Source organism: Protopterus annectens, chromosome 1.part0, assembly GCF_019279795.1.
Source record: "Protopterus annectens isolate FY-2018-M chromosome 1.part0, PAN1.0, whole genome shotgun sequence".
Taxonomy (NCBI): Eukaryota; Metazoa; Chordata; order Ceratodontiformes; family Protopteridae; genus Protopterus; species Protopterus annectens.
The window spans coordinates 1,056,901,946-1,056,914,354 of NC_056725.1; the positions used below are offsets into that span (position 1 = coordinate 1,056,901,946).

A 12,409-nucleotide genomic window follows, 5' to 3' on the forward strand; every position below is an offset into this window, starting at 1 on the left:
GAAAGGCTTCTAGTGGACTTCACAGAGACTGAGCTAGAAACAGGCCTGTCCACAAAAAAGGCAGACTTGGTGCCCATCTCATCTGACCACACTGAGGACAACGATGCCAAGAAAGACTGGACTACTGTTGTCTACACCGAAGAAGTCATCAGTGCTGAGGTCATTGTCTTCACTGACACAGGGATTGGTGCTGAAGTGGTTGTCAGTGCCAAGGTGGTCGGTGCCAAAGTGGGAGTCGGTGCCGAAGCTGGAACCGACAAAACTGGAGTCAACTATAAAGGCCTTAGCTCCGAGGAAGATCTCTGAGCCGACACGGTCAAGGTCTGTGCTGACTGAATGGTCGGTGCCGATACAGTAGTAATGGTCTGAACCAAGGAGCCCCTCTGTGCCAATATATAGAAGGCTGAAGGAGAGGACGGAGCCGAAATCACTAAAGGAGCCGAAGGCCTCTGTGCCAAAGGTCTATGCACTGAAACCACTGGGGCTGACTGAGAGAGCTCTGGAGCTGAAAATTTTGCCTTTTTAGGTTTTGGTTGGCGACAGTCTCCAGCCAGGGATGAAAGCAAGGATTTAGCCTTAGCAGAAACATCCATTTTTCTTATGGGCTTTAGGAGGGGTTGAGACCTCCGACCCAGAAATAGCCTCTGAAAAGGGAGATTTTAGAAGTCCCATCAGTATCAGCTTGTTTTTCCTTTCTAACAAAGTTCTATTAGAAAAATTCTCACAAATAGTACAGGGTGGTTCAACAGATAAATGGAAAGCTCCCAAATATAAACACACAAAGAGTGTGCATCAGAAGTAGGAAGTTTGTGTCCAAAATCAGAACACCGCTTAAACCCTGGACTACCTTTTTTATCTGCCATATTAATTAATAGGAAGGTACCAACAATGGTATAAGAGAGTACCCAAAGGTATGAGAAAGAAAAGAGAAAAAGATTACTAACGATGGTAAAGAGAAAATACCTTGCTGTAAAAGTAGTTAGTAAAAAACAGAAAAACCTGAGGAAATTATGAACGCTAGATGTGATAGTGTAAGAGACAATATAATATCAACTTTTTTGACAGAAAAGTAATTTGTAAAGCAATTAGACAACAATTGACTGTGCTTAGCTCAAGAAAAGTAGCTTGACACGACCGGATGGTAACGCGGCAAACAAAATCTGAGGTAACAGGGAGAGGGGGATTGATGGTAAGAGTTTAGCTCAAGAGTTTGAAGCTGATGCAAGCTTGGAAAATGGCCGGCTCGGTTCCAAGCTCGGAATTGATACCCATACGTAAGGAATGAATGAGGATTAACAATATCAGATCACCTGTTACATGTGAAATGATGTGGTAGTTGAAATTAAATGCCACCAGCCACCAGGGCTCAATGATTCCATTTCATTTGTTAGTGAATTGACAAACAGAGCAACAGGAGTGTAAAAAACTTTTTCCAGAGTATGACTTTCCTATTGTTTGTTTTTATTGGTCAACTTGTCCTTCTCCAGCACAAGACTGTTTGTTGTAGCTCTAATAATTCATTGGACAGCAAGTGCGGGTGTATTTGCATGATTATTGAAGAGGTATGGAGTTTGATTTTCAATTTTCATTGGATGTTTTTGTAAGGTACCTGATTGGAAGTTATCCATGTTCCTTATTTTAATACTGAACAAAACTGAAGGGTGTGTGTGCGCCTATGTGTTTTTATTCACTGTTTGCATAGTACAAGTTATTCAATGGTTCTGAGGATGTCATTAGAAGATGAAAGCACTTAACCATAATTTATAACTTTGGCAATAAAGGTTCATTGCAAGTTTTGGGCTACCTGGTCATTGTTACAAATATTTCTAATACCTTTACAGGCTCTCTTGTTACCTTCCTAGTTTTAGGCTGCCTAAGTTGGCGACAGCCCTTTCTACTTTCTGTTGCCTAAGTCATTGTGCTAAAAGTTTTTGTGCTGTAATGCTATTATCAAAAAACAGTTGCTTAACAGCACTCTTTCTAAACTCGTGCATATTACTGAGGTAATCCCTTATTTTCTGTCTAGCATTCTGGAGTTGATCCTTTTGTTCTGTGAGATTCGTCCTTTTCTGCAATACTTTATCATTTGTTAGTCCATCTAAATAATTCTTGTTACTTCTTAACCATAGCTCCCATTGTTTTATTTCCAGCCTATTTATAAATTCCATCTTAATTTTAGCCCACTCTCTAGCTATTTGTTTAGAAGAAACTTCTATCCTCTCTAACAGCTCCTGAATAATCTCCACTACCCATTCTTTAAATTCCACTCTTTTCAACAGATAGGAGGGAAAGTGCCAGTCTCATTTTTATTTCATTACACTGTGTTTTTAATTTAGCTATTATTGGTGCATGATCTGAATTAGTTATTGTGTGAGTAACAAGACCTTCAATTAAATGCACATATTTCTGTGAAATGTAAAGTCTGTCTAGCCTAGCCCAGTGTTTATATCTTGGGGGATATTATGTAAATTCACTCCAAACTCCTATTATTGAATTCACATTCTCCATGTCAAATATTTTTATACATTTTTTTTCAAATATTTACCTTCCTTTGTTACATTTTCCCATGTGGGCCCTCTCAGACACATCTTCACTGCTGCAAATCAAATTCCAGCCCCCACATGTAAGTAATATTCCTTGCTGAAAACTGATTGTTTCTCCCAGAGTTTTCTTAAGCTCCATTACATCAGTTTTAGTGGAATGTAGATACATACCAGTATAATCCTCCTCCCTTGCTAGCAGCCCTTTAGCACTACAAATCTACCATTGTTATCTTTTTTATCTTCTTCTTTCACTATTGGAACTCCTCTTGCAATTAATATAAGTACTCCTCTTTTCCTTTGTCACCAGTATTCTGCTGAATAACCATCCTGAATACCTTTATTTATCAAATTCACATATTCATTTCTTTCTAAGTGTGCCTCCTGTAACATAGCTATTTGCACTCCACATTTTTTAATATAGTTTGCTACTCTTTCCTTTTTGTATTTATCAGTGAGACCATTTACATTTAAAGACATTACAGAAAGCATCACTGTATTAAAAAGTTATTATTCCCACCTTTTATATATAACACTGTTTTTGTTAAATATCCTCTTCCACCTTTTGTGTTCCATGCATACACTGTTTGGCAGGTTGAACTTTTATACAGTTGTTTGTCATATCCATTTGAGCCTATGTCACATCTTATAAAACTTTTTGTTTTATTGAAAGCCATCAAACAAAGAAAAAACACCCCCAAAACCACCCTAAAACCTATTAACGTAATACTAACACATTAAGCTATGTACACCTTCAAATACTGAAGTTTTATCCTCCTAACAGGAACAAAAGTCCCAAACTGACAGCCACACTCACATACTTGCGTTAACCTAAGAGAAAGGTTATCCATGCTAAGACGCATGGTGCAGCCTGTGCCGCTACTAAGTGCTGATTGGTTTTGTCTTATCTTTATAGCTCTTCCAGCTGGGAAAATCCCCAATTGCTTTCAGAGAGCATTAACTACCTTGGGAAAGGTCCTGAATGCTTTCAAAGAACATTATCTACCATAGAAAAATCCCTGTTGCCTTCAGAGAACATTATCCCCCAACCAATTTCTCTTTTCTTTTTTTTTTCCCCACAGCCAATCACTCTCCACCAGACTGTAGCCAATTTCTCTTTATCAGATTGTCTCCATGGAGACATGAGACCCAGGCAGCCAGTTTCTCTTTATTAGATTGTTTCCATGGAAACATGAAGAGCAGCTGCAGAATTGTTACTGAGCATACATAATATTCAATGTTCTTTTTCATTTACTTGCTCTCACTTAAAACGTGTTACTAAATCAGTCTAAGATCTTTAATCCAGTCATTCCCCATGCAAGAATGAGAAAAAGCACATTAATTTTCATTTTATCATACTTTTTAACCAGGCTTTTGTTAACATTGCAGTGCCTACATTTCTTAAAACTGAAGAAAGAATGGAAAAAGAAAAGAAAAGGAAGAATAGCAGCAAGCAGCACCCATTTACCATCCTCATTACACTTAAAAATAACTGAAAAAACTCTACTTTATAGCACGTAAAGAAAACCACATGCCTCAAGAATTAGTACTATTTAAGAAAAAAAATATTTACTTACAGTTAACTTTCTCCTTCCTCTTCCACTCTCCAAGGCACTTTTCCAAACATTAATGACATGAAATAGGGCATATGCTTTACAGTCCCTCACAAGTCCAACAAATTCTGAAAAAATCCAATAGTCCCAGATTTTCTTGTTCTGTCATATTCTTCAAATAGAATTATGGTATTGTAATTCCATATTAAGTTACATGTTCCATTAGTGCCCATCTCAGAAATCCTGTCTCTCCTTAATTTCCAACATACTCTCAATTCCTCTAGTCAACCCTTCCACTCCCTTCCCTCTCTTCAATTACTTCCATTGGAAAACTTAAAAAGGTTTCAAAGGTACAGTCCCTCTGTGGTCTTTATTACCAGAAGAACAAGAAGCTGAATCTCCATCTGTTTCACAGCTTACCTTCTGTTGGACAAACTTTTGTATTTTCTCCTTAGCACGTACTTCATCAAAAAATGATTTTTCTTCCAGGGAAGAATACCTTGAAGACAGCTGGGTACAGCAGTTTGAATCTCACACCTGGAACTCAACATTCCCTGGTGTACAATAAGTAATCATTCTCCACAAACACTCTACTGTCTCCCACTTTTAATACTTTGTCCTTCTGCCACAGTTTTGTCAGAATCAACTCCTTCTGCTGATAGGATTGCATCTTTACTATTAAAGATCTAGGTTACTATCTTATAGCCAGGTTTGAAGCATACACATGATGTGCCCTTTCAACTAACAATTGCTCTTGTGGAATACCAGTCCAGTTGTTTATTTGCGCTTTCATAAAATTAACACAGTCTCTTCCTTCCAACTTCTCTGGTATAGCTGAAAATATTTTTCCTATGTGTTCTGTCCTCTTATTCTATTATTTTTAGAAACATCTCTTCCTAGGCAGTCTCATATTCAGCCAGCCTTTTCTTCATTTCAATCTCTGATTTTTGCCACTTTATTATCTCATCTGAGTATATGTTTAAAGCATCTTCCATTTTTTCCAACTTTTTGTCATTTGTGTTGATATACACCATCAGTGTTTTATTTATTTTAAGCAGGTCTGTATGCAGTTGTTTTATATCTTCCTGCAGGTTACTGGAAGTCATGTCTGCAGGTTCCATTGCTTTTTGCTGAACAGCTGCAGAACATTCTCCAATCAGTGCTTTTTCACTTTTTACAGCTGATTTTTCCAGGTCTTCTGTATTTCTTTATTCTTGGCATCCAAGCAGTGTACTTACTAGCCAGTTACTGAAATTTATCCATAAACAGAAGTATACTGGCCTTTTCTGCTGAGTTTCTGTTTTCATACTGGGACAGCTAGAAATAAGGTGTTAATGTGCATCTTGGAGGTCCTTCATAAATAAATCAAATTTGTAGGTCACATGTGGATTGTACAGCTAGCCTTATAAGAGCCCTAGTGGTCATTAACCTACTACACACCTATGAACAGGTCTACATCAGACCATCAAATGTCCACACTGTTGAACGTATCATCTTGTCAACAATGCGGGCTGTCAAACCTTTCTTACCAAGATCATGTTGTGGTGGGGATCAGGAAATTTGCCCTTTTCCCACTGTAATGGATTCTGAGTTGGTATATAATTAGTGGGGGGTGTGGGGGGCTGCAGGGGGTTTGATGGCCTGCATTGTCAATGAACTGCCGTTCGACAATCTGACCATTTGATGGTCTGATATAAATAGCCTATGAACCTATGAATGCGTGAATTAAAATGAGCTAGATTCATGTTGTAGAGAGAGATGAAACTGACTGAAACACAGATGACCTGGGTTTGACTAGCAGCCCAAGAGGGGTTAGAGGATCCAGTCATGGAGTGGTGGGATTAAGTGAATAATGATGTCTCTCTGAGACAACACCATGGTCTTGATATTAGCTCAGCTTAACTCTGTGTTTTGCACAGACTGAAAAGAACAGCACTTCATCCAGCTGTGTATCCACTGTAGCAGGGTCAAGTGACTTGAAAAACACACAGCAGTTTTCATGCATTCCAAGACATGTATTGGTGGTGTGCCCTCTGGCTACATGAGTGCTGGGAAAGCTATGCTACAAATAGCCAAATTAGAAACAGATGATGACCTTCACAGCTCCTGGCTCTCGCCTTCAGCATTTGCTCATGAGCTCTTCTTCTGATAACAAATTCTTTGTGGAGAAGGAGAACACCAGCAATAGTACAAGGGGAGCTATGGTGTACAAGATGGGAGGAACAAAACAGTCAATAAGCAGTCTGAGGGCCTGACTGACAGCACTGAGGAGAAGGACCCATCACATGTTAAAAAAAGCATATAGAAATAAACAGTAAGATGGGATATTTTTTAACTGTGATCTCATTTGTGTTTTAAATATTATACTCCATTGTCCTACTGGTATGGTAAATGTATACCATAGAAATATGGCCATCAAATACAAATTTTCTTTATTTATCTTATTCATCTGCTTATTTCATAACATACTACCTTGCAGTTAACCTTTGACACTCTCACAGGTTACCTGACATATGAAGAGTATTACACATTCTGATAAACATCCTAGATTACTCTTTGTTGGTGACTGCAGTGAGTGGCAATTTCTTTCACATTGCCATGTAATGCACATACACAAGCAACAGTGGATATGCTGACTACTATACTGGTCAGCAACTTTACCACTTCTTTACTGCCAGCTATTCCCCACTAAATAGAAATCTCAAAACAGTTTTTATTTTTCCCATTTTGAAGAAAAAGCAGACATCCCTGAAATGCCTGGATTTCTCATCACCAATCAAGCAAGCTAGCATGCATTTATTAACATGTCCAGACTATTAAAATAGGAATCAACAGTCAGGCCATCTATGTTAATGAAACAGACATGGTCCTAGTCAAAAAGCAAATCACTACAGCTGAGTAAAACATTCCTTAATACAGATTAAAGACAGCATTTACTAACAAGAATATGTTGCATGTATTATAAATTCAGTGCCTGATCTTTCAGTTAATGCACAAGATAGGCTATTAGGGGCAAAAAACAATGCCTAACTCATCAATAAAAAGCTTCCATTCATGCTTAGCAAAGAACTAACCTTTTCATCCAGGGTCTTAAACATGATCAAGAGCTCTGACTGGTCAGGAATGAACCACAAATTAAGGAAGGTTTCTCCATCAGCAGACAACAAACATCGAGGCCTTTGCTGGAGTTTCCTGTAAAATAAAATTGATACTTTTGAGGAAATAACAGTGAATCAAAATGATAAGCACTTGCTCAGAGAAACAGTATCTACTGCAGTGATTAATATCTTATAATAGCTTATTGTGTGAAGCACCTTATTGAAGAGGCAGCAATAATGAATTAACTACAGATGATGTAAAAGGACAATTTCCACTTGGTGAACTATCAGTGAATGTACCAAGGGCAACTTAATAAGTGATAAATAAAATGCAATATTTAAGAAAGGCTGTCTTCAGTGAAACAAGTACAGAAGCCATCTGATTACATATCACAAAAGAAACATTTATAAAGAAAAAGAAATGAGAAAAACAGTGGTTAAGAAATAATAATAAGCACTTTGAGCAGTAAGTCATCCCACTGTTATGTTGTAATACTTTCTGCTTTATATCATTGCCATTCATGCTGCTAAAATTATGTATACAGTTATATAAATGCAGTAATCACATCTTTCTAGACATCAGACTGCCAAGAAACCCAGACTAGCAGAATTTATAAGAAATACAGTATTCACAGGCTGTACTTGGTTTAAGACATTGTATAAGCAGGGTTAATAAATTAGCAATCCTTCACCAAATATTCAACTGTGTGCGGAACGTGAATTATGAAGGAATAATATAACTGCATTGCTGACCTCTCAGAACTTATAGAACTACTCAGTATAATGTGCTACTGTAGACTTTATTTTCTTGGGCTTCTAGGTACCTTTAAATATTTTAATAGGAAACTGAATTTAACATCTGACATAAATGCCTACAGTGCAATGTAGGTGGTAATACATACTTAATGTATCCTATTATTGCATGCCAGGAAAAAGAAAGTCTTGAAAAAAAAAATGAAAAATATGACAATCTGGAATGGTTGAGCTCAAATGATAAGGTACTACTTGTAAAACATCTTTTGATACACAGAAATACAAAAACATGGTCACTAATGTCAGATAAAGATTCCTGGATTCACTTGGGCTATCTACTTTCAGTCTTTCAAATAAGCTGCCAGTTTTAGGTAACCGAAAGTTAACATCTTACTCTCAGTAGGACTGCCTTTTTTATTCATTCTTCAGGTGTCCCATGTCAATGAAGCTAAGATCTTCACATACATGTCCACAAACATAAACATATGCACACTGTGACTGAGGTTTCAGCAAACTAGTGACCAGACACATGATTTCCAGATGGAGATGTCATGACTCTAAGGACCATGTGATGGGAGTTAGAGTGTCAGAGGCTGAGGGGATACCTAACATTACATGTGCCATGGCTGAGAGAAGCAATGGGACTAGGGACTTGCAGACAGGATATCTGTGCTGGGGAAGGAGGTCAAAGGGGGTACATGGCAACAGTGTAAAAATCTGTCTATATATCTGAGGTGCACATGCCTTCGTAGTAGCTGAAGGTAGTTTTAAATGGGAAAGGGTCCACAGAAGGGGATGATGTTGCTATGCTGGGACCATGGAGAATTTGCCAATTATACCAATGCAGTTTGATAGGATGTTAGTGTTGGCTCGAATGCTATGAAATGAGTGGTGCACATTTAAAAGTTCTGGATGTGTGTACATGTGTGCAGGGGTTGTCACATTTGACTCACATCATTTTTTATACTTTATCATGCTATTCAGAGGCAAGCATAAAGAAATTCTCTTAAGTATCTGTGTAATAACTTGTGTATGACACACATGCACACACACACACACACACACACACACACACACACACACACACACACACACACACACACACACACACACACACACACACATTCTGAGTTGCATCTACAGATGTACAATGTGCTTCTACATATACATGCATGCCAGTCAGGCAGGGTTAACGTGACCAACCCAGTTTAACAGTTATTGTGCCTTTGAGTTACTGTTGGCAGTAAGCAGAAATCCATAAATAAATGGACTAGTGGTTGTGTTTAGTTATTGGCCATTAATGAGCTTGGCCATAAAACAACAAGTGTGCGCTCAAGAGAGTAGTGGATGGGAATAAAATAATGACACACAAAGATGATGCGCAACATTCACCAACTCTGAATTATAATAGCTTTGCTTTTTCCTTCAGTTATGAATATTAGCAATATTTGCTAATAACACTAACATCTCAAGAATGGTAGCCTTGGCAAGAAGCAGGTTATCACCTGCATGCTGCCATGATTTCATAAATCTGTGCAGTGAAACAGACAGTGTGAAACAGACATTCCCTGTAGGGTGGTTAAGGGTGAGTTAGGAGACTGGGATCAAACTGAGGAAGTAAGCTATAGGAATGGGTAAGGGATGGATTACTCTGGGTTATGGACAGTGGTATGTGGAAGAGGCAAAGATTAAAAGGCCAATATGCATGGTAGGAATGTGAGGCTAGCAATTAGGGCAAAAGATAGGACCTACAACAGTTAGAAAGAAGAAGGTAGGGAGGTGGAGGAAGTACAGTTCATGGAAGCTAATAGAAAGACACTAGAGATGCTTAGGGCAACAAATGGTGAAGCTGAAAGAGAGGTAGCAGAAGGGATCAAGAAAAGAAGAAATTATTTTAAATACATAGCAGAATGAAGGAATGGAGGGACACAACTGGCGAGGATGGGCAGAGATGGGATGAAGATCATACAAGAATGGAAAGAGCAGAGGCACTCAATAAATACTCTTCTTTAGACTTCAGAAAGGAAAGCAAGGGAGGGTGCCATATTGGGAGGGAGGCAGGGCAGAATGAAGAGAACAGTAGACAGGCACCATACTTGAGAAGAAGGAGATTCAGAGGGAATGGGCTGCTTTTAGGCATGATAAATCACAAGGACCAGACAGGCTACTCCCCAGAGTACTGAGGAATCTGGCCAGTGTTTTGGCAGACTCATTGACAATGATATTCAACAGACCACTGGCTGTTACAGAACTGCCATATGACTTGGAGACAGAGAATGTGGTAACCTTGTACTAGGGAAGGGTAGAAAAAAATCCAGGAACCTACACTGCTGTTAGCTTAAGAAAAGTAGCAAGGAACGTCATGGACATAATCCGGAGGGGAAATCTGGTAGCACTTCTAGTGTATAGCAGTCAGCTGCACATACCCAACAATGGTTCATGGCCAGAAAGATCTGTCAATAAAACTTTATACAGTACTGCACTGAGGCCATAACAAGCCTGGTCTAAAGAATCAGCTGGAAGAACTGGAACTGATGCAGAAAAAGGATCTGTGGGTATTAATCACACTCATATTTGATCAAAGGGGACAGCCTAAGAGGGCAGGCAGCATTAAACAGGTATATTATTAAGAAAGCAGATTCTAGAAACAAAAAGGTAATGCTTTTACTCTTCAGGCCTTGGTGAGACCTCATTTTCAATACTGTGTTCTGTTCTGGAGGCCAAATAACAAAAAGGATATAATACTACTGGAAAAAATCCAGAGGATAGCCACCAGAAGGCTATGTGTGATGAATTTAAAGGAATATGACCAGACTCTAGAAGATTTAGAGCTCTTCTCACTTGAATACAGTAGATGCAGGGGACATGACACTGATGTAAAAATCATGTTTTGAAGGCATGAAAGGATCATTTTGAACATGAAGGACAGAGAGGGAAGGAGGGGGCAAAGGCAGCAGATTGCAGGAACTAACCTCTCCCTGGATGTCTAGAAGTACTTTTTTCACAGAGATGGTTGTGGACCACTGCCACAGACTACAGGAATGGGTAGTGTAGTGGACAAAGATGGAGAGAAAGTGTTCAAAGAAGCACTCAGGATAGAATGGGATAGGTAGAAAAGGGCTAGGTGTAGGTAGGGAGGGAGAGGATTTAGACTTTTACATGTTTTTAAAAGGAAAGATACGTTTTTTGCCTCCTTCTGCAGTAAAGCAAATATAATTCAACTTCTGTGAAAAGTTATTGAAAAGATGACACATTCAGTTGTGTTTTAACAATGCATAACCAAACTTGGCAGCAAGACTACAATTAATGCAGGGTGGTAATACAAACATGATAAAAAGGACACGGATAACATGAACACTTCGTGAGCTACTAAACTTTGCTCTCCAAGTCTGACTAAGGACACTTGGACATTGAAATTTTTGGTGTGAAATATACATTCCATGAGTTATTGAAGATTGTGCATGTTTTTCATATTTTCATGAATAAGGGAGACATAGACTTGGATGTAATACTTGAGAAGGGATCTCATGCAAGCAGTACTCCTGGGCTGAATTCTAAAATGTCATTGTGGATCAGTGGCCTACTGCCATTAAAGAATACAAATAAATAAATAATAAGCAAATACTGTTTATGAAAAACAGAAAGTAACAAGAAATTCATAACACAAATACATCCAGGTTAATATGTTTGTTGATTCCAGCAGTTATGAATATGAGCTGTTCCGACATATCAATAACTGCCACAACAGAACTTTTTTAATCCATGCTCCTAGGTACTTCATTTTATCATGTCCAATAAATATAGATATTGCTTAACCAATACATATGTGGGAACATAATTTACAGCTCTTGCCTTTCTTTTAAACTCATTAATTTTGCATCCTGAAAAGATTTGAAATGGTCTCAAAATGTTCCATACCACTGAAATGTCCCTTTCTGGTTTAATCAGGTATAAAACAATATCATCTACAAATAGAGACAGCTTTTCTTGACTACCATGCTAATTATGATTTTGAAATATGAATTTATGAGTCTCTTTTTTTTTTTTTTTTGTTTGCCAGTGGTTTTAAATATAGTTCAAATAACAAACAAGGACACCCCTGTCTGGTTCCTCTACTCAAATGGAAATTATCCCACCTCTGGTCACTAATATATCCTCTTAATCAACCTTATAATTTTATCAGGGAATGCAAATGCTTCCATTGCCCTGCTCATAAACTCCCAGCTTACTCTGTCAAATGTTTTCTTTGCATCACATCAAGACCCACCAACAACAGTGGTATTTTCTTACATTCAGATTCCCTCTGGATTTTCAATGTTCTATTAATGTTGTTAGATGTTTGCCTCCCTCCGCAAAACCACATTAATCCATATCTATCAGTTCTGGCATCACCTTTGCCATCCATTCTTTTAGCCATTATAGGCATAAACACTTTATAATCACGGTTTGGAATTCAGATAGGCCT

The 12,409-nt window shown here is 38.2% G+C and overlaps 1 protein-coding gene across 1 annotated transcript in view; it reads right to left on the reverse strand.

Moving 5' to 3' along the window:
* LOC122799665 overlaps window positions 1-12,409 on the reverse strand; it is a 1,990,791-nt gene that overhangs the window by 873,770 nt on the left and 1,104,612 nt on the right. The window contains exon 30 of the mRNA XM_044068913.1: window positions 7,168-7,285. Coding sequence (XP_043924848.1) covers window positions 7,168-7,285 — 118 coding nt within the window. The remainder of the gene's footprint in view (window positions 1-7,167; window positions 7,286-12,409) is intronic.